This window comes from Salvelinus alpinus, chromosome 3, assembly GCF_045679555.1.
Source record: "Salvelinus alpinus chromosome 3, SLU_Salpinus.1, whole genome shotgun sequence".
NCBI lineage: Eukaryota > Metazoa > Chordata > Actinopteri > Salmoniformes > Salmonidae > Salvelinus > Salvelinus alpinus.
In genome coordinates, this window is record NC_092088.1 from 38,426,157 (window position 1) to 38,449,707 (window position 23,551).

The following is a 23,551-nucleotide window of genomic DNA, read 5'->3' on the forward strand; positions in this document are numbered from 1 at the left end:
CCATTAGAGACAGACTAGTACAGTTGAAGTCAGAAGTTTACATACACCTTAGCCAAATACATTTAAACTCAGTTTTTCCCAATTCCTGACATTTAATCCCAGTAAAGATTCCCTGTCTTCGTCAATTAGGATCAACTCTTTATTTTAAGAATGTGAAATGTCAGAATAATAGTAGAGAGAATGATTTATTTCAGCTTTTATTTCTTTCATCACATTCCCAGTGGGTCAGAAGTTTACATACACTCAATTGGTATTTGGTAGCATTGCCTTTAAATGGTTTAACTTGGGTCAAACGTTTCAGGTAGCCTTCCACAAGCTTCCCACAATAAGTTGAGTGAATTTTGGCCCATTCCTCCTGACAGATCTGGTGTAACTGAGTTAGGTTTGTAGGCCTCCTTGCTCGCACACGCTTTTTCAGTTCTGCCCACAAATGTTCTATAGGATTGAGGTCAGGGCTTTGTGTTGCCCACTCCAATACCTTGACTTTGTTGTCCTTAAGCCATTTTGCCACAACTTTGGAAGTATGCTTGGGGTCATTGTCCATTTGGAAGACCCATTTGCGACCAAGCTTTAACTTCCTGACTGATGTCTTGAGATGCTGCTTCAATATATCCACATAATTTTCCTCCTCATGGTGCCATCTATTTTGTGAAGTGCACCAGTCCCTCCTGCAGCAAAGCACCCTCACAACATGATGCTGCCACCCCTGTGCTTCACGGTTGGGATGGTGTTCTTCGGCTTGCAAGCCTCCCCCTTTTTCCTCCAAACATAATGATGGTCATTATGGCCAAACAGTTCTATTTTTGTTTCATCAGACCAGAGGACATTTCTCCAAAAAGTATGATCTGAAAATCAGAGACAGGGAAATCAAGACATATGCTTCTGCTATGGCAAAGCGGGACACCAGGGTAAGCTGGTGTAAGGACATGGATAGCTTTCACTTCGAAGAAATTGAACAAAGCAGAAAGGAAATACGCACAGATAGAACGAGAAGCCCCAGGCATACTTTTTGTAGTACGTAAGTTTCACAAGTATCTGTATGGGAGGAAGTTCACCCTTCTTACAGATCACCTTCTGCTGACAAGGATCTTTGGATCGTGTACTGGGATTCCGTCACTTTCTGCAAACAGAATGCAAAGGTGAGCTTTGTTGTCAGCACACACCTATGACATCAAGTACTCAAGAACTGCACTGCAACACAGATGGAGTTACCACTACCTGTGGTCAAACCAGAGTCACTCCAAATAGAAAACGCACCAGTCACTTCAAAACAAGTGCGGAGAAACACCAGAAATGACCCAGTGTTATGTGAAGTGATGGACATCATCGTCAAAGGTAGAGCAGAGCTGCAGGGGATGCTCTGGAACTGAAACCTTACCTTTCAAGTATAACTGAGCTGTCAGTACAGTCCAGTTGTCTGCTGTGGGGGAAGAGAGTAATCATTCCGCCTGTTCCTCGTGTCAGAAGATTCGCAACGTACCTCAACGTACCTTTATCTGTGAGATTGGACCGTGAGTGAGTGATCCAGAACTGTTGATGGGTGACACCATGACCCAGTAGTTGTCACCTAGGGGCTCACAGTCCCCTTCTCAGGACTGTTGTTCATAACGAGTACAATTTAAAGGATCCCCCCCTGAAGAAGTTGCCGCCACTATTTCTACGTAATTTCCTGTCCTAGAGATGAAATGCACATTTAGGTTCCACCTCAGAAAAATGACGAAGGCTGCTTATACATATTCACGAATTGGGTGTGGGAATTTCCACGACAAGTTGATAAACATCAACAAATAGGGCACTGACAGCTGTCAGTGTAGCTAGCATGCTAACCTAATCTAACTAGCTATCTTGCTAACCTTATCTAGCTAGCTAATGCTATCTGTTGTTGCTGTTTTTTTTTTTTAACTACACCATATTGAAAAGATTAGCCGGCTGGCTCTATAGCTGGTTCTGGAGATACATAGAGGACTCATCTTTGTATCTGTACCATGGGCAGCGCCATTAAGGCTATCTCCATTTTAAAGTAGTCCATTTTCTTTTTCTTTATTGGCTGATTGCTCCCAACTCATAGGAATCCCCACCCAGTTGGCTACTTTAAAATGGTGGAAGCCCTCAATGGCAACTTTATTGTAAATAAGAATAAAATGTTTCTAAACACTTCTACATTAATGTGGATACCACCATGATTACAGATAATCCTGAATGAATCGTGAATAATGATGAGTGAGAAAGTTAGACGCACAAATATCACACTCCAAAAAAATGCTAACCACTACTGTTATTGTAATGGCGAGAGGTTAGCATGTCTTGGGGGTATGATATTTGTGGATTAATAAACAATACCATGCTGAGGGGTGGTAACATTCAAATAAAATCCAGTCCTGAAACTAAATCTGGGTTGAAAATGTATACATAAAAAAAAAATTGTATATCATAGGAAAAGACACCACATTCACACGGATTTACAGTGGGGAGAACAAGTATTTGATACACTGCCGAATTTGCCGATTTTCCTACTTACAAAGCATGTAGAGGTCTGTAATTTTTATCATAGGTACACTTCAACTGTGAGAGACGGAATCTAAAACAAAAATCCCAAAAATCACATTGTATGATTTTTAAGTAATTAATTAGCATTTTATTGCATGACATAAGTATTTGATACATCAGAAAAGCAGAACTTAATATTTGGTACAGAATCCTTTGTTTGCAATTACAGAGATCATACGTTTCCTGTAGTTCTTGACCAGGTTTGCACACACTGCAGCAGGGATTTTGGCCCACTCCTCCATACAGACCTTCTCCAGATCCTTCAGGTTTCGGGGCTGTCGCTGGGCAATACGGACTTTCAGCTCCCTCCAAAGATTTTCTATTGGGTTCAGGTCTGGAGACTGGCTAGGCCACTCCAGGACCTTGAGATACTTCTTACGGAGCCACTCCTTAGTTGCCCTGACTGTGTGTTTCGGGTCGTTGTCATGCTGGAAGACCCAGCCACGACCCATCATCAATGCTCTTACTGAGGGAAGGAGGTTGTTGGCTAAGATCTCGCAATACATGGCCCCATCCATCCTCCCCTCAATACGGTGCAGTCGTCCTGTCCCCTTTGCAGAAAAGCATCCCCAAAGAATGATGTTTCCACCTCCATGCTTCACGGTTGGGATGGTGTTCTTGGGGTTGTACTCATCCTTCTTTTTCCTCCAAACACGGCGAGTGGAGTTTAGACCAAAAAGCTCTATTTTTGAATCATCAGACCACATGACCTTCTCCCATTCCTCCTCTGGATCATCCAGATGGTCATTGGCAAACTTCAGACGGGCCTGGACATGTGCCTGCTTGAGCAGGGGGACCTTGTGTGCGCTGCAGGATTTTAATCCATGACGGCGTAGTGTGTTACTAATGGTTTTCTTTGAGACTGTGGTCCCAGCTCTCTTCAGGTCATTGACCAGGTCCTGCCGTGTAGTTCTGGGCTGATCCCTCACCTTCCTCATGATCATTGATGCCCCACGAGGTGAAATCTTGCATTGAGCCCCAGACCGAGGGTGATTGACCATCATCTTGAACTTCTTCTATTTTCTTCTATTTTCTAATAATTGCGCCAACAGTTGTTGCCTTCTCACCAAGCTGCTTGCCTATTGTCCTGTAGCCCATCCCAGCCTTGTGCAGGTCTACAATTGTATCCCTGATGTCCTTACACAGCTCTCTGGTCTTGGCCATTGTGGAGAGGTTGGAGTCTGTTTGATTGAGTGTGTGGACAGGTGTCTTTTATACAGGTAACGAGTTCAAACAGGTGCAGTTAATACAGGTAATGAGTGGAGAACAGGAGGGCTTCTTAAAGAAAAACTAACAGGTCTGTGAGAGCCGGAATTCTTACTGGTTGGTAGGTGATCAAATACTTATGTCATGCAATAAAATGCAAATGAATTACTTAAAAATCATACAATGTGATTTTCTGGATTTTTGTTTTAGATTCCGTCTCTCACAGTTGAAGTGTACCTATGATAAAAATGACAGACCTCTACATGCTTTGTAAGTAGGAAAACCTGCAAAATCGGCAGTGTATCAAATACTTGTTCTCCCCACTGTACATGAAGTGGGCAGTTCAGATGTCCCTTCAAGTCCAAATATATCATACTTTGTTTTAGTCAATGACTTGACTTAAATCGTTGTGCAACATCATGGGTAAGCTCTGGCCATCGTCTTTCAAGTCTAAAAAGTGGATATCTACTGGTGTGGGTGTAGGATGGGATATGTGGTGTATTGAGGTTGTGCCGCAGAGCATCATGGGGGTTGTAGGTGTTGAGATGAGCGCGCTCAGATAAATGGTTGAACTAATTCCTGTATCCCATCCATCATTATTGGATTGTTATAAAACCCACGAGACACAAAGGCACAAGCCTGTTGTGACTGTATCACCATGCTTACATCATAGAATGAATGTCCTGTAGCCTGATGTTATAAGTGACTTAACCAATGGGCCAACCGGTTACTGTTATCAATGCAATGTGTGTTTTCATAATAAAAGTCATCAAGTTTTAGGAAATGCAATAAAAACAGAAGTAGTTCTAGCTTATTTTTTTTAGGTTTTATAAATAAATTGTCCCCAAAATATTGTTGGCAAATTGAAATTAAGAGGAACCAGTGTACATATCAAATAAGCTAATATTTGACCAATAATGAAGTCAGCTCTGAAGAACATTGTCCTAAAAACCCAACATTTATGCACACATGATGAACTAAACAAATGTTCACGGTTTGAGAAAAAATATTTATTCAGTCATAAAAATTACATTGATAGGTGCAAAGTAATTTGGAAGACCAATGCAGCATTTTCACTATGAAAAGATGGCGCTCAGCAAAACATTGAGTTTTGTTTATAATTCAGAAAATCCACCCAGAAGCAGGGCTACCAGAAGCCTGGATCCAACCACTATGAATGAGTCAAATCCAAGTACAGTCAGTAGCTACTGTATGTTCCTTGAAATATCCTTGGTCACAGCCTGCTTGAGAAAACAAACCCAAAACATTAGCCTACTGATTAAAATGCAAATGTTTTGGATTCCTTGAATTCAGACAAAACAATGCATGCCACACCAATTCATAGCATGTTTTGGTTCCTAAATGTATACACATGTGCAAATTATTATTTGACGAATAGCAAACCTCGTTAACATTGCATGCCTGGAAGTAACAGTATCCAGGTATAATACAATATAGCATTTTACAGTCTAGATTATAAACTAGGTGGTTTGAGCCATGAATGCTGATTGGCTGACAGCCGTGGTATATCAGACGGTATACCACGGATATGACAAAACATAATTTTTACTGTTCTAATTACATTGGTAACCAGTTTATAATAGCAATAAGGCACGAGGGTATGTGGTATATGTCCAATATGGCCACGTTGCGTCGTGCCCTAGAACAGCTCTTAGCCATGGTATATTGGCCATATACCACACCCCCTCGTGCTTTATTGCTTAAATGCGCCATCTTTAAATGCTGGAATGTCTTAGAATGGTTTTCATGGCATCTTGGAGACACTAATAGGTCATGTGCAGTTTGAGGCAGTGTTCAATGAGCAGCTCTACTTGGGAAAGACAGTGACCACATCATAGCCTTCGGGTGGCGTCACTCGCTCACGTGCGTGTTTCTCACAGTAGATCTGGTCCTCCACGAAAAAGTGTCCCTTCTGTTTCAGGTTGAGGTTGCAATCTGAGCAGGTGTAGCACTCGGGGTGACGGAACTTGTCCCGTAACTTGACTACCATCCCCCTGTGTATGGGAAAGAAGAGATCACATACTAAATGGTTAAGTCAAATAAATCTAAAAAAAAAAATCAGTAAAATTTATGAAAATCCTCTTCATAATAATTCATAATTTACGCAGTTATGCTTCATGAGCATGCTCTATAAAAGTATGACGTAGGCGCTCCTAAATATCTAACATTCATAAAGCATTATGAGAAGGCAGCATAATACCCCATGTAACAAAGTCTTAAAATTAAGCAATAAGGCACAAGAGGGTGTGGTATATACCCAGTATACTATACCACAGCTAAGGGCAGTTCTTAAGCAAGACGCAACGTGGAGTGCCTGTATACAGCCCTTAGTTGTGGTATATTGGCCATATAGCACAAACTGCTGAGGTGCCTTATTGCTATTATAAACTGGTTACCAAGGTAATTAGAGCAGTAAAAAACAATGTTTTCATACCCGTGGTATACGGTCTGATATACCACGGCTGTCAGCCAATCAGCATTCAGGGCTCGAACCACCCAGTTTTAATGCAGTTAAAGCCCATGAAGGTCATTAGCATAGCGAATAAGGAGGTATACATTATGAAGAGGGTTTGAAGTGTTACAGGCTGACTACACCGCTCGCGTCGCGTGTGTGAGTGTTGTAAAATAAATTTAGAAATCTATATTATTCAATTATTGCACCCACACTGCTCGTGCGCGCCAACGAGCGTCTGCGTTGTCAAGGGCTAAAATAGAAGTCAGTTCTATTTGTGATGCAGAACGCGCTGCAAGTCCTGCCTCTTCCATCTCCTGACTGGTTTATAGAAGCAGGCACCCACGTGCCATCTCCTCATTGGTTATACCCACGTGGGTGACTGAAGGACGAACGAGGTCAGTGGCGGTAATGCACCTAATTTATGAAAGTTGCCAATCGCAATATAAAGTCAAGAGAAGAAAAAGCCTAGGAGGAGAGATGACTAGAAACGATTCGGTTGACCGTTTTATGTGTGGATGAATTGTCGGAGTAGAGGCCCTTGTGCATTTCAGGTAAAATAACAACTCAATGTTTATATTCCAGGACAAATGAGCTAGCAACAGCAAGCTAGCTAAATAGGACAAATTAGCTAGCAAGTGCAAGCTAGCTAGCTAGCCTTTTACGGCTAGGGGGTTCCGCTAGCGGAACATTTCGACAACATCCGGTGAAAGCACGAAATTCAAAATAAATTATTCGAAATATTTCATAAAATCACAAGTGCAATACACCAAAATACAGCTTAACTTCTTGTTAATCCAGCCCCCATGTAAGATTTCAAAAAGGCTTTACGGCGAAAGCAAACCATGCTATTATGTGAGGACAACACCCCATCAAACAAACACATGACAATCATATTTCAACCCACCAGGCGCGACACAAAATTCATAAATAACGATATAATTCATGCCTTACCTTTGAAGATCTTCTCCTGTTGGCACTCCAATATGTCCCATAAACATTACAAATGGTCCTTTTGTTCGATTAATTCCGTCGTTATATCCCCAAAATGTCCAATTATTTGGAGCGTTTGATTCAGAAAAACACCGGTTCCAACTCGCCCAACATGAGTACACATTATCTAATAAGTTACCTGTAATCTTGGTCCAAACATTTCAAACAACTTTCCTAATACAACTTTAGGTATTTTAAAACATAAATAATCAATAAAATTTAAGACGGAATAAACCGTGTTCAATAGCGGATAAAATGAAAGTGGAGCGAGCGCTAGGTCGTGCGACCCAAACACAACTGTACACTAGACTCGACACTCATTCTGAACAGCCATACTTCTTCATTACTCAAAAGAAAAACATCAACTAATTTCTAAAGACTGTTGACATCTAGTGGAAGCCCTAGGAACTGCAACCAGATGCCTCCGAAATATAGATTCCCATAGAAAGGCAATTGAAAACTTAGTCACCTCAAAAATAATAATTCCTGGATGGTTTGTCCTCGGGGTTTCGCCTGCCAAATAAGTTCTGTTATACACAGACATAATTTTAACAGTTTTAGAAACTTTAGAGTGTTTTCTATCCAAATCCAATTATATGCATATCCTAGCTTCTGGGCCTGAGTAGCAGGCAGTTTACTTTGGGCACGCTTTTCATCCGGACGTGAAAATACCACCCCCTATCCCAAACAGGCTAGCTAAATTGACTCAATGTGTAATGCTTTTTGACCTGTCCCCAAATTAAAGTAATTGGTTCAGAGTTTGTTTTGATATTTTAACCTGCGTGTCGTGATCGCGTTTGGTGTGGGGGGGACAAAATAAATGTATGCACATTGGCCCACGCGCACAGCCAGTTTGGGTTCGGTGTTATATCTAAATGTAAGACACACAAATGGTCTAAAATACATTAACATGTTCATAGAAGCATGTCCTTTTTTAGCTCAAAATAGTAAGACAAATTGAAACAGAGATGGAGTTTTTCCCTACCACACAGTGACTAACACCATTCCACCTTCTTGGATCATGATAGACAAAACACCTAATCTTGTCACCCAATCCACCTTGAAGGTCACACAGAAGGCATGTCCTAGCACCCTTTAAGCGTCTCTTAAATTAACACTTCATAACCAAGAGTTAACAACCCCTCAAGTGCACAGCTGTTGGCAGCATGCTCACATCATGGCTCTATATCAGCCAATTGAATTTACATATGACAAAACACTTCTGAAGGGACATTCTAGAAGAAACCACAAGGAGGAGACAATTACCAGTAGGGAAAAAGTAAAACGATAAGACTAAGATATTTCATTTTAGGGGGCTGTCATACGTTTCAACCAATCACATTCGTATGTATTCCTCCGAGATCCTAGAACGTAACCCAACTTCACTATATCATTATGGGTGTAGTATATCCTATAGGACACCAAATTTGGTCAGAGAGCGTAGCCTTCATGGCACGCCGATGACACGGGCAGTCTTCACTTGATTGACTAACTTTGTCAAATAAGCAACAATCGGGGTCAAACAAAGCTAACTAGATAGCCAATGAGCTGGGCTTTACGGGAGTATCGGGAAACCCCGTATCTGTTGCAAAATGTAGCTGCTAACCTTGTGCAACAGCAAGCCTTTTCCTTTTAGACAAACATTAGTTATGAACTTATGAAAACTGGTTGTTTTGCAAATGTTGAACTTATAATATGGCCACTAATACTGAAAAAGCTAAATCAAAGTCCAAGTACACAGATTTGACGATATTCTTGCAGAAAAACGTAATATGGAGAAAAATGTCTCCTTCACAATTTGCCCAAATATACCTGGGTGACTTCACACTAAATGTCATATAGTTCGCTCATTCTTCAAGTTATCCGTCTGAAACTTTGCACATACACTGATGCCATCTTGTGGACACAATCCGAATTACAACCAGAGTGATGGCTGGAAGTTGGACATTTCTGTTGCATTTCAAAGATGGTGGTAGAACGTTTTTTTTCTTTGTATTTTCTTCTACCAGATCTACTGTGTTATATTCTCCTACATTCAATTCACATTTCCACAAACTTCAAAGTGTTTCCTTTCAAATGTCACCAAGAATATGCATATCCTTGCTTCTGGGCCTGAGCTACAGGCAGTTAGATTTGGGTATGTCATTTTAGGCAAAAATTTAAAAAAGGGGGTATCCCTATTAACGGCAGGTCATGTGCAAAAAAGCCACTTCAGAGCAACAACAAAAGAAATCAGATCTGAGCATTCAGATTGAGGTAGCATATGAAACGTTGGAATTGCATCAGGATTGAGAACCACATATGAATGTGGAATAAATCAGAACTCAAAAGATCAGATTCCATGTGGTTTTTGCTGTTTACACGTTTGGGGGGGGAAAAATATCAGACATGCCAATAAATCGGAATTGGGCTGCCTGTGTAAACGCAGCCTATGAGACAGGGGGCTCTATTTTAACAAACCTAACAATGGTAAATCTAAGCACTGTCGGTCTAAGTACTGGTGGTAGAGCTATAGGTCCGGGGGTGTGTCAGAAATATTTTAGCTATTTTCACAGCCGGTTTTAGAAGCGCAATAGCTGGCGGTAGAGTGAAAGTGCTGGGTTTTGATGAATAAACAAGTTGTAGGTGTGACAAGGGCTTGGCCACCCACTGGCCAATCAAGGCACTCCATGGCTTAATACTGCATGCGTTCGTCTCAAGTTCTGTAGGTTATTGACAGCCTTTGCACTGTCATCAACTCCAATTCTGCTGGGAGCATGGAATATTCTTGTCCTAGTCCACTGTGGATGATACTACAGTTCATTAAATAGCATAGGCTACATTAACGAGTGATAGCAACAGTAAAAAAAAAAAAAAATCATCCAGTGTTTGTTTGGTGTTGACAGTCAACATTGAAATTGGCTTGAATCAGCCTTCATTAAAGTAGCGTAAGTGTAGCCTACCATCCTTACCTACAGGAAAATAACTTAAATGTTTCTAAATTCGAGTGTCACCAGGGATGTCCACTCACTGTTTTGCTGCTGCCAAACTTGAGCTTTTAATAAAGCGTTGATGATTAAGATTGATTTCAAAGCGGTCTCACAAGCCAAACCCATTATCAACCGTCTTGGTGAATGCATTGGGCAACAGCACTTCTTGAGAAGAGAGGAGGCTTTGCTTGTTTTTTAATCCAATGAAATGGGGACTAAACAGTCATGTTTCTAAATACGAGGTTTACGGGCACTAAATCTCTCTTGTTCCATGTGCATTATGCATCGCTGCTGGATAGGCCGCGCTTCCTCTGTCAAAATCCATGCAATAACCAATTGCGTTACCGCTAAGATCAGCTTTCAGTTGGTCTTAAATATCCCACCAGTGCATACTGAAATTGGCACTTTGGCACACGTTTTTAAGGACACACCTCAGATATGCCCACCACAGCGCAAGTATGTAACACAGGTAAATTACCAATCCTGGCGCTAGCGTTTGTAACTAGAAGAGCGCCGGCTTTAACAGGACAAAATTGCAAAGGAGCCTGTGTTTGACAATTGTGCTGGCTTAACGCCAGCCGAAAATAGAGCCCAGGGCCTGTGTTCATAAAGCATCTTAGAGTGCTGATCTTTGATCTCCTTGTCAAATCACTGTTAGCAAAATGAACAGTTTACAACATTATCATGAGATCACGATTGTTTGACTAATCATATGCTGTACTTACACAATCCCTGATCCACATTTGTCACAGATTGGTAACTTGTCTGCATTTCTCACTGTTGAGCCAATTTTTGTGGCAGGTGCTTTCACACTCTTAAAACCAGAGCTCTTATCAGGATCTGCAATCAAGAGGAGACACACGTTATCATGTTTTGTTAAGCCACAACACTGCCATTAAATATTTGGAAAACCCTGTTTAATATGACAAATGCTCGTTAAGAAAAAATATTCTCTGGTCGGATGAAACCAAGATTGAACTCTTTGGCCTGAATGCCAAGCATCAGATCTGGAGGAAACCAGGCACCGCTCATCACCTGGCCAATACTATCCCTACGGTGCAGCATGGTGGTGGTGGCAGCATCATGCTATGGGGATGAACAGAGCAAAGTAATGACAGATCCTTGAAAACCTGCTCCAAAGTGCTCAGGACCTCAGATTGGGGCAAGGTTCACATTCCAACAGGACAACAACCCTAAGCACACAGCCAAGACAATGCAGGAGTGGCTTCAGAACAAGTCTCTGAATGTCCTTGAGTGGCCCAGCCAGAGCCTGGACTTGAACCAGATCAAACGTCTCTGGAGAGACCTGAAAATAGCTGTGTAGCGACGCTCCCCATCCAACCTGACAGAGCTTGAGAGGATCTGCAGAGAAAATGGGAGATACTCTCCAAATACAGGTGTGACAAGCTTGTAGCGTTATACCCAAGAAGACTTGAGGCTGTATTCGCTGCCGAAGGTGCTTCAACAAACTCCTGAGTAAAGGGTCTGAATACTTATGTGACTTAAGTTTTTTTAGTCATTATGGGGTATTGTGCAATGATTGATTAGGGGGGGGACTTTTTAATCCATTTTAGAATAAGGCTGTAACGTAACCAAATGTGGAATAAGTCAAGGGGTCTGAATACTTTCCAAATGCACAGTATACACTGAGTATACAAAACATTAAGGACACCTTAATATTCATTTGCACCTCCCCCCTTTTCCCTCAGAACAACCTCAACTTGTTTGGGTATGGACTCGACAAGGCATCGAAAGCGTTCCACTGGGATGCCGGACCATGTTGACTCCAATGCTTCCCACAGTTGTGTCAAGTTGGCTGGATGTCCTGTGGGTGGTGGACCATGCTTGATACACACAGGAAACTGTTGAGTGAAAAATCCACCAGCGTTGCAATTCTTGGTGCAAAATGGTGCGCCTGGCACCTACTACCATACCTTGTTTAAAGGCACTTAAATATTTTGTCTTGCCCATTAACCCTCTCTGAATGGCACACAAACTATCCAATGTTTCAAGGCTTAAAAATCCTTCTTTAACCTGTCTTCTCCCCTTCATCTACACTGATTGGTGGATTTAAGTGACATCAATAAGGGATCATAGGATTCACCTGGTCAGTCTGTCATGGAAAGAGCAGGTGTCCTTAATGTTTTGTACACTCAGTGTAAATATCAGCTGCATATGTGTGTGAATAAGTACCGGACTCCAGAATATCCTGCAGCACTTTGAATGAAGCTGACTGTCGAGGAGGCTCATCAGCCTCATGGTTTTCCTGCAGCATTTTGTAGACCTCAGAGTCTGCAACTATTGGTGGCAGAATACCGGAGGGATCTGGGCTGAAAAACAAATAACCACAATCAATACTAGTTTACATACAATGAGTCCAATAGTACACAGGCGTAGTCAAATCAAGGACAAACAAATGATGGTGATGGGGCCTCACACATCGCTATGTTTCCTTGAGCCACAGCTGAAGTTGAGTTTGACTTACTGTAACACATACTGTAAGTACTTAACAAGTGAAAATGCAGTACATTCTGCTACAGTAAGACACATCGTGACTTGAAAAACAATACCCAGCGGGTAAAACCAATAGCTCCCCGAAATATCTGCATTGACCCTTTTCGCACTAATCTCTTTTGACTCATCACATACGTTGCTGTTACGGTTTATTATCTATCCCGTTGCCTAGTCACTTTATCCCTACCTACATATCTACCTCAACTACCTCGTACCCCTGCACATTGACTCTGTAATGGTACCCCGTGTATATAGCCAAGTTATCTTTACTCATTGTGTATTCATTGCTGGTGTTCTCTTTTTTTTCTTCTCTGCATTGTTGGAAGAGCCCATACGTAAGCATTTCACTGTGAGTCTACACCAGTTGTTTACGAAGCATGCGACAAATACAATTGACGTTATTACAACCAGCTGGGATAGATCCTTACATGGTGCTGGGTTCGTTAGCAGCAGTGCTGATGGTTTTCACGTCATCCACGGTCGCGTTGAAGTCCTTGATATTCTCTGAGGAGTACAGACCGGCAGGGTTGTTGTACTGATTGGTTACCACCTTGGGGCCGAACCCAGCGAATGGCAGGGCGCTCCTGTTGTGGGCGGAACCTATGCATTTCACCTCCTGCAAGTTGTAGCCAGGGATACAGAAAACAATTATTATATTCTAAATATAACTTTCAATGCCATATAACACACATGCCTTGATAGAAATAGTATGACAGTTACTTGACTAATTTGTGGATATTAGAGGTAAAGAATAGCATTGTCAAAAGGTTATTTGGGTGCCCCTCATTATCATAATAGCGGTAAACAAGGGGCCGTCCGAGACAAAATACGGTGACATGCAAGCACACCATTACTGTACGCAAAATAGCTTCAAATCTAGCTCATGCTCCATGCATATTTTCACAAAGACATAACAAAAAATGGCAATTTGGCACACACAACAAATAAATGCATCACACTGCTTATCCAATGAAATTATTTAGAGAGGCGAGTTACCCGAAAGCTTTGTAGCACACTAGTGCTTTATTTGCCATGTTTTGCTAATTCACTCACACATCATTACTCTCGCACATCTCAGGGGTGTGTGGCTGGGTTGTCAATAAAGAGAGAAATAAAGTGGCCCATTAGCTTTCTGGAAACTCACCCCAGGTCATTTGTTGAATTCATTAAGTAACAAAAATAACCAAGTGAAACAACATCTAAAACAGCTTGTATGCGTAAAACATTTTCCTATGTATTCTGTGACCAAAACACACTAGGTTTGTGACATCCCTGAAAGCTGTGGAGGACTGACAAAGCACATGCTTCCTACATTAATTCACACTTTGGTCTCAATTTTCCATTCAGTAAGCAGGAACTGAGTCTTGCATCAGAACTTGGCTGATAAAACTATGGTCTCCTAGGAAATAATCTGTTGAGAAGTAAACAATGACAGGGACATACCCATAAGTCAACTTAATGCCTAATTTCCTAATGCTATCTTTGGTCAGAGTGAAGTAGGATGTAAGGCAGACATACCTGCGGCTCAGATGCAAGATTCATCTTGTAAGAGTTGGTCTTTCCTTCCTCAGAAGAGAGCGGTGACCACATTTTCGATTCGGATCTAAAAAGACAGTCAAACACAGTATTCAGACTTGCAATAAACAATATTCAGACATACAACACTAACAATACACTAACAATACTCAGACTTGCAATGAATAGAGATATCCAAAATATAATAAAAATGAGTACGGAGCAGTCCTCAAACGTGTTGATGGGACAACAACCATCTAAATAACCTATTTTAAGAAAGCACCACTGCACAACAGAGTTATGCCATGTTATAAAACTAAGTTTCGTTGATAGCCGTTGGTTATTCACCATAATTAACTCCAAATGCAATGATACCATAATTATATTTCAAGTATCAACTCCCCCAGAAAAAAAAGCATCTTGACATTATTTCCCCATGTTTCTTGCCTAGTATTTTGTTTGGTACAGCGGGGGTTACTATAATCCTCGCTGTGTGCCTATCCAACATGTTTCAGGTTTTATTTGCAATCTCCATGCACATGAACGTGACGAGACTGGCAGCTTCTCTGATCCTGGCAAATGTATTTCTCGGGATCATTATAATGGAAATGAAGGTAAGAAGAAAATGAAACGCACATACTTTGCTATCATTTCAGCTGCTTAATGCGATTGTGTTAGCTTTAGTTGGCTGGCTAGCAAGCAAAGGAGAAGTAATGTTAGTTTAGCTATCCTCCATAAATATTTTATTGATCAGCTGGTTGTTGCCCATTTATAATTAAAGATTTAATAAATCATTTAAGTTCTTGTCTGCCATCATTGAACCTCTACTAGCTAGCTACATGCCAATGATTTGTTTAGCATAGCAATGTGGAATTAATAGAATGAACAACTGGTGGAAGGGAAAATAAAACAAATGTACTCATTCAAATAATGCTAATGAAAACATGTTTTTTTATTATGTTGGCAACCGTTTTAGAAAAGCAATAGATGGGTTAGCTGACAAGTCATGAAAACGATGTGTGCGTTTCCATGGGGCAGATGTCAGCATGTTGTGATTCTGGATGGCCAGATTGCAAGCAAAAATGCCAAGAAACTGATGTGGGGAATCGCCAGTGGCTCATTTCAGCACGTTTCATCTTGTTCTTTATAGCCTGTCTTGTTTTGAGGTGTTTTGACTAATTTCATGTCAATGCTAATATGGCCAAAAAAAGTATTTTATTTGCTAGTTAGCTAACCAACAACTGTAATGATGTATTTGAGAGACGATGCTCATTGTGCAAATGTATATGTTTTCAATAAACATTGGAGACGAAATATAACTAACATGTTGTCAACAATCTAAGCCAACCCAGTCTGTTTTGCCCCATAGTAGCGCACACATCAGTTTTGTTGCTAAACAACCAACCCATCTATAAAGGCATGATAACGTGGGAATTATCGTGTGACTCCCTCCAGGAAGATAGCGCAGACGGAGATGGCAGCATCACAACTATCATTTAGGAATCTTTGCAGTATTTTGTTTTTTTATGTACTATATTTCACATTATTATCTCAGGAAATGTTTTGTGTCATTACATACAGCCGGGAAGAACTATTGGATATTAGAGCAACGGTAACTCACCAGAACTACCAGCATTACTACAAGGAATATGACTTCCCTGGAGAAGATACTTTGTTCACTCTCCCCAGAGAAATGTAACTTATTCCAGAGGCCAACCCCCCCCAAAAAATAGCCAGCGGAGGAGAGGCACTTGAGGTGGCCTGCTGGTTCAGCGCACACCACCCACCGCTTCCAAGTAGATTCCTTGCTAATGTTCAGTCTTTGGATAACAAAGTTGATGAGCTTAGAGCAAGAATATAATTCCAGAGAGACATCGGGGCCTGTAAGATACTTTGTTTCACGGAAACATGGCTCTCTCGGGATACTCTGTCGGAGTCGGTAAAGCCAGCAGGATTCTCGGTACATCTCGCAGACAGGAATAAATATCTCTCCGGGAAGCAGAAGGGCATGTTTCATAATTAACGACTCATGGTGTAATTCTAGGAACATACAGGAACTCAAGTCCTTTTGTTCACCCAACCTAGAACACCTCACAATCAAATGCTGACCATATTATCGCCCAAGAGAATTCTCCTCTGTCATTGCCACGGCCGTTTACATCCCCCCCTCAAGCCGATACCACGACAGCCCTCAAAGAACTTCAGTGGACTTTATGCAAACTGGAAACCACATATCAGGAGGCTGCATTTATTGTAGCTGGGGATTTTAACTAAGCAAATTTGAGGACTAGGCTGCCGAAGTTCTACCAACAGATCGACTGTACTACTCGTGCTGCTAAGACTCGTGACCATTGCTATTCAAACTTCCCAAATGCTTACAAGGCCCTCCCTCGCCCTCCTTTCGGCAAATTTGACCACAACTCCATCTTGCTCATCCCTTCCTATTAGGCCGAAACTCAAACAGGAAGTACCCGTGCTAAGAACTATTCAATACTGGTCGGACCTATCGGAATCCACACTTCAGGATTGTTTTGATCACGTGGACTGGGATATGTTCCAGGGTAATCTAGACGCATACACGGATACAGTGACTGACGTTATAAGGAAGTGTATAGGAGATTTAGTACCCACTGTGACTATTAAAACCTACCCTAACCAGAAACCGTGGATAGATGGTAGCATTCGCGCAAAACTGAAAGCGCGAAACACCGCATTTAACCATGGCAAGGTGACTGGGAATATGGAAGAATATAAACAGTGTAGTTATTCATGCAATCAAACAAACTAAACGTCAGTACAGAGATAAAGTGAAGTCGCAATTCAACAGCTCAGACGCACGACGTATGTGGCAGGGAGTACAGACAATCACCGACTACAAAAGGAAAACCAGCCACGACGCCAAGCCCGACGTCTTGCTTCCGGACAGGCTAAACACATTCTTCGCCCACTTTGAGGATAACACAGTGCCACCAACACAGCCCGCTACCAAGGACTGGGGGCTCTCCTTCTCCGTAGCCGACGTGAGTAAAACATTTATACGCGATAACCCTCGCAGGGCTGCCGGCCCAGACGGCATCCCTATCCGCGTCCTCAGAGCATGCGCAGACCAGCTGGCTGGTGTGTTTACGGGCATATTCAATCTCTCCCTATCCCAGTCTGCTGTCCCCACATGCTTCAAGATGGCCACCATTGTTCCTGTACCCAAGAAGGCAAAGGTAACTGAATTTAATGACTACTGCCCCCGTAGCACTCACCACTGTCATCATGAAATGCTTTGAGACTAGTCAAGGATCTACCTTACCTGCCACCCTAGACCTACTTCAATTTGCTTACCTCAATAGATCCACAGACACCATCACTCTGCCCTAACCCATCTGGACAAGAGGAATACCTATGTAAGAATGCTATTTATTGACTAGAACTCCGCATTCAACACCATAGAACCCTCCAAGCTCATCATTAAGCTCGAGGCCTGGGTCTGAACCCCACCCTGTGTAACTCGGTCCTGGACTTCCTGACGGGCCGCCACCAGGTGGTGAAGGTAGGAAACATCACCTCCACTCCGCTGATCCTCAACACTGGGGCCCCAACAAGGCTGCATGCTCAGCCCCCTCCTGTACTCCCTGTTCACCCATGACTGCGTGGCCAAGCATGCCTCCAACTCAATCAAGTTTGCAGATGACAACAGTAGTAGTGTTGATTACAAACGATGAGACAGCCTACGGGGATGAGGTGAGGGCTCTGGGAGTGTGGTGCCTGGAAAACAACCTCTCACTCAACGTCAACAAAACAAAAGGAGATGATTGTGGACTTCAGGAAACAGAGGGTGCACCCCCCTATCTACATAAACAAAACCATAGTGGAGAAGGTGGAAAGCTTTAAGTTCCTCGGCGTACACATCACTGACAAACTGAAATGGACCACCCACACAGACAGTGTGGTGAAGAAGGCGCAACAGAGCCTCTTCAACCTCAGGAGGCTAAAGAAATTTTGCTTGTCAACCAAAACGCTCAAACTTTTACAGATGCACAATTGAAAGCATCCTGTCGGGCTGTATCGCCGCCTGGTACGGCAACTGCACCGCCCGCAACCACAAGGCTCTCCAGAGGATGGTACGGTCTGCCCAACGCATTACCGGGGGCAAACTACCCGCCCTCCAGGACACCTACAGCACCCGATGTCACAGGAAGGCCAAAAAGATTATCAAGGACATCAACCAGCCGAGCCACTGCCTGTTCAACCCGCTATCATCCAGAATGTGACGTCAGTACAGGTGCATCAAAGCTCGGCCCAATTGACTGAAAAACAACTTCTATCTCAAGGCCATCACTAGCACATTAGAGGCTGCTGCATATAGGCATAGACTAGAAATCACTGGCCACTTTAAGGATTGGAACACTAGTCACTTTAATAATGTTCACATATCTGGCATTACTCATCTCATATGTATATACTGTATTCTATACTATTCTACTGTATCTTAGTCCGTTCCGCTCTGACATCGCTCGTCCATATCTGTATATAGTCTTAAATCATTCCTACTTAGATGTGTGTATTGGGTATATGTTGTGTAATTTGTTAGATTCATTACTTGTTAGATATTACTGCACTGTCGGAGCTAGAAGCCCAAGCATTTCGCTACACCAGAAATAACATCTGCATGTGACCAATAAAATGTGATTTGATTTCCTAACGGCTGTTTCCCGCTTTCGCCTCGGGCTTAAGAACAGCCCTTAGGTGTTAGTTATCACGCGATAATCCCCGGGTTCTCATGCCTTATTGCTTAAACACATACATGAATTTGGTACATCAACATTTAATCTCAGACCTAAACAAATCCAAGATGGACCCTCCTTCCCCCTTTAACAATTTGAACCACACAAATCTGTATCCCTTACATATAACCACATCAGGTGTAAAAGATTCTGTACTTTTGCTGAGTTGGTCCATGACTCAGTGCTTTTTAAACTCATCTGAGTCTATGGAAAACTGCAACACGTCCATGCAACTCCCTACCTGTCAATAGAAAGAACCATTTCCTCTAAGCAGCCCTTGATCTTGTTCTGTGCCTGCAGGTGAGTCATTTTCTCAGTGGGCTCTCCATCTATGGCCAGGATCTGATCCCCGATACACAGATTGGCCTGTGCAGCCCTACTGCCATGAGTGACCTGAAACATACAGTACATCATAATCATCAGCATCAACATACTTAGCAAATTTGGAAATTGAGTAATCTGGGATTAATCTATGACATTTCAGGAGGACAAGGATCCTTTGGCAAAACTTGTGTGTCCCGTGGCAGGTTGTTATGTGGTAAACATGGGTGCAGTCTCAGTTGTTGTCAGAAAGAATTTGTAACACATGATAAGTATGATGGTGACTAAGAATTCAAAAGGATGTCTTTGAGAAATTTAAGAAATAGCAAGAATCTGTTTCACAAACACACCCATGGTTGAGTAGGTTAGGTTATTTTCTAAATGTAATCCGTTACTAGTTTCCTGTCCAAAATAGTACTTTCAGTTACATTTGCATTACTTTTCCTATAAGAGGCATTTGAAGACGACAAAAAGAATCCATCAAACGTGTTTGGTTTTGGCGTTTTTCGTCATGAATCTTGTTCTGGAGGCAGCTCTGCAGTGGTCACTAGCTGGAACAGCCACAAAGTCATAAAATCTGCTTTTAAACCTAACCCCACTGCTAACCCTAACGCATAACCTTAGAATGATACCAAAAAGCTTTTTTTATTTAGCCAATTTTGACTTTCCAACTGACCTATCTGGTGGAAATCGCCCAGTTCTGTCTCAAGAACAAGACTCATCCCAATAAACGTCAACCTGTGCGTCATCATAGTGGACTGATTTGTGGCCAGACTTGCTTGCTCAGGTAGAACAAAAATTACATTTGGGCTATTTTTTCAATACTGAATTGAATGTCATTGAGAAAACAGAAAGGTGTCATAGTGTGAAAACAATGATGACATCTAAATCACAATGACACTGCCTATCTAATTTCTATGTGCAGTGTTCTTAATATCTCTGATAGAGGTGTTCTCCTAGATATTATCTTCAACCTTCTCAACAAAAACTTCCTGCATCAAATTATGGTATTCCACCCATCCGTAACTAACTCATCAACCATGTCCCTAACCTGTTACCTAATCCTGACTCACTAACTTGGCTTTAGCTCGGTCTCCAAGGAGAAGACTGGACAGCAGCCGGTTTCCAGCAGCATCCTGCTGTGTGTGTAAACATGACCGTTTATTGAGAGGCTGATAGTTAACTGTGAATCGGCAGTATTACGTTAGTACCTTCAGTCTAACTGTTTTCAGTCTAACTATTTTTCTGCAAAATTCTTTCAGAATTCAAAAATAATCCAATAAATCAAAAATGTTCAGAAGTATCAATAATCTGATTACAATATGTTTTGCTGGTAAATTAACGATTAAATCATACTTTTTTTGTAATCAGTTACTCCCCAAACCTGAACACACCTAAACATATTGTTTGTGGTCGAAGATAAGAGTTTGCATAGCTGTCGTTCATTTGGTTACATCTACAACACTTCAATGGGTTCATGTCCTTTATACTTAAGCCCTCAATACACCTTGCCAGTGTTTCCTCAATATGTACTTCTGAGACAACCATGTGTGCTAAGCGTTGAGGACAAATATTGACATTTTAGTCATTTATCAGAGAGTGATTTACATGATCAATTATGATTAAGTACCTTGCTCAATGGCACAGTGGCAGATGTATCACCTCGTCTGCCCAGGGATTCGAACCAGCAACCTTAACTGCTAGACTACCTGCCACCCAAATATTATTTAGGTTGGGGAAGACAGAGCAGTTCAGTGCTATGAAAATCTAGGAGAAACACTGCAGTCTCAAGGGGTGTGATGTCTTGCTCTTTGTTGTTCAGAACAACCACAGTTGTTGTGTGGGTGTCAGAGTAGACAATCCATAGGTTAAGGCTGTACATTGCAATATGAATGTCAATATGCACAATAGGCTGGACAGTGAGGTAATTTCCCACAGTCAAAGTATGAGCTACAACGCTAATATTTGTGTAAAACCCATTAAAGTTATGTTCTGTGGGTGTCACTGAGTAGAGTGATACCACATTTCATTCATCCACAATCCATAGGTAAGGGTGTACAGTGAAATAAAGTGTTCCAGAAATGAAATTCTGCAGTCTAATACATCCGCAGTGCAATTTCAAGTAACTAATTAGTATTGTATTATTTATTTAACATTCCAACCTTATTTAGCGTTATCTAGTCCAAATTTGGTATGATTTCATATATGTGCATTACGTTCAGTAACCAGGTTTCCATCCAACCTTTTTATGTTGGATAAAAACATGTCATGACAGGCCCGATGGAAACAGAACATTTTTCGATGAACTTTCCAAATATCAACAAAACAAAATGGACAAGGTGGTATCTTTTTGTGTTGGTAAAATTATTATGACAGAGATGTCGGTGGAAATGTTTTTATGTGCAAATTTTGATATAATAACCATCATATTGAAGTACATTTTCAATCACGGGATGACATGTGGTCCTCCCACTACGACTCTTCGGGAAAGCATGGAGTATATTAAGCTACAGACTAAATAAATGATTAACTTCACAGGGTGGTGAGCTTGATGCTCCTTTCCAATAAATATTGAGGGTCTTATTCTGGTTACATGATAATCAATGCTTAGCTGCCGTTTGACAAATAACATTAATCTCGCTCTTTAGCCCATAATAATACTCTCATTATGTATGTAGGCTATTCGTGCTCTCTAACCAACAGTTTGCAGATAGCACTGTTGTCTAGAGCGCACTTGGCAAAAAACTCGCTATATGATTCAATAACAAAAACATGTGGAGAAAAAAAAACATCAGTAGAGTTAAATGTGATGGAAACACCTTCAAATTATATATATTTTTCGGTACATGAGAATTTAACCGCAAAATGTATGTTTATGCGCCACCGGACAAGGCCAGATGCAGTTACATTGTAACAAAAGTGACAGATTCTCTGAAACACTTACCCGAGAGATAGTCAAGGGTTGTTCAAAATCCTTCCCACCAACTAGACGGAATCCCCAAGGTCCAGGACCTTGCACGACAACTCGTAGAGGCATAGTTTACTTCCAAACTGGCCGAAACCGACTTAAAAAATAACAATTCTTAGACAGCCTGTCCTGCCAGATATGACATTTATTATCAAAATTAACAAACTTCGAGGAGGCTACTTTGTAGCTAGAGGGAAAGGGGCGGTTACTGTGGCAAAGCTGAGCGAATAGTTTTGGATGTTTCCACGCTGATAAGTGCAGATCTCAGTTTGTTCAAGGATGCACCATAACGTCGTCACACTATGCAAGTTTACCATTTATGGTTGAGCCATTTCACAGGATGTGGAATGTGCCACTCCCAAAACTTGAATTCCTGCCATTCGCTCCACTTAGTAGACTACTGCCGACAAACTGAAACATGTCCCCGTGAGTGTAGGCCTATTCTAGACTTTTGCATTGTAAGTCATCAACAATGTGAGAACATCATTATATAGTCTAGGCAATACCTGCCAAATTTAAGGTGATATGTTAACTTTTTTATAAAAGCATGGAACTTGGTACACGTGCTGCTTTTTGACTTTAGTGTTACACTGGAACACTTATATTAGGGATATTTGAGGATTGCTCGAACGGAGAAAATGGAATGGCATCAAACACATAGAAACCGTAGATGTGTTCGAATACTCACACTAACCGCGCCAAAAATACTGTAATGAAACAGCAGGGAGCAGGTCTCGAACCCTCGACCTTCTAGCCCGAGGTCCGGCGCGCTATCGACTATGCCGCAAAAGCATGCTCGTGCGGCAGAGTCGATTTCCGCGCTTATACACCCAGGGTCGTTACAGTACTATTTGTGACATGAATTGAGTATATAGTATGCTTATTGGTCATAGTATGAATATAGTTGGTATGCCAAAACTTCCCGGATGGCGTACTAAATTCACCAAAATACGAAGTATACATGCAGTAGACACTATTTCTGTGCAGTGATGCCAACTTAGCAATTTTGTTGCTAGATTTAGCAACTTTTCAGACTACACTGGCAACTTTTTTTTCAAACAGCACCTAGCAACAAATTTAGCTACTTTTGAAAAGTGACTCAAACGCTAAAATGCACGCAATTTCCCTCTAAATGACACAAAAACGATGTTCTCTGTTCCACACTCAGTCACAACACACGTGCCTGGCTGCAAAAGTGCATTGTGAGTCAGGCCAGCAGCAATTTCAGAAAATTGCAACTCATTGTTGGCTGACTGCAGCAGTTGTAGTA

General features: G+C 41.7%; 1 protein-coding gene across 1 annotated transcript; it reads right to left on the bottom strand.

Annotated features, from left to right (window-relative positions):
* Window positions 1–4,741: 4,741 nt before the first annotated feature.
* LOC139570658 (PDZ and LIM domain protein 1-like) lies at window positions 4,742–22,618 on the bottom strand. The gene is made up of 7 exons (XM_071392722.1): window positions 22,258–22,618; window positions 19,234–19,385; window positions 14,221–14,305; window positions 13,131–13,318; window positions 12,382–12,518; window positions 10,914–11,028; window positions 4,742–5,768 (listed from the first exon to the last, which is right to left on the bottom strand). The coding sequence occupies exons 1-7, from the start codon at window positions 22,348–22,350 to the stop codon at window positions 5,582–5,584; spliced, it is 957 nt and encodes a 318-aa protein (XP_071248823.1). The 5' UTR covers window positions 22,351–22,618; the 3' UTR covers window positions 4,742–5,581.
* Between the last annotated feature and the right edge of the window lie 933 nt (window positions 22,619–23,551).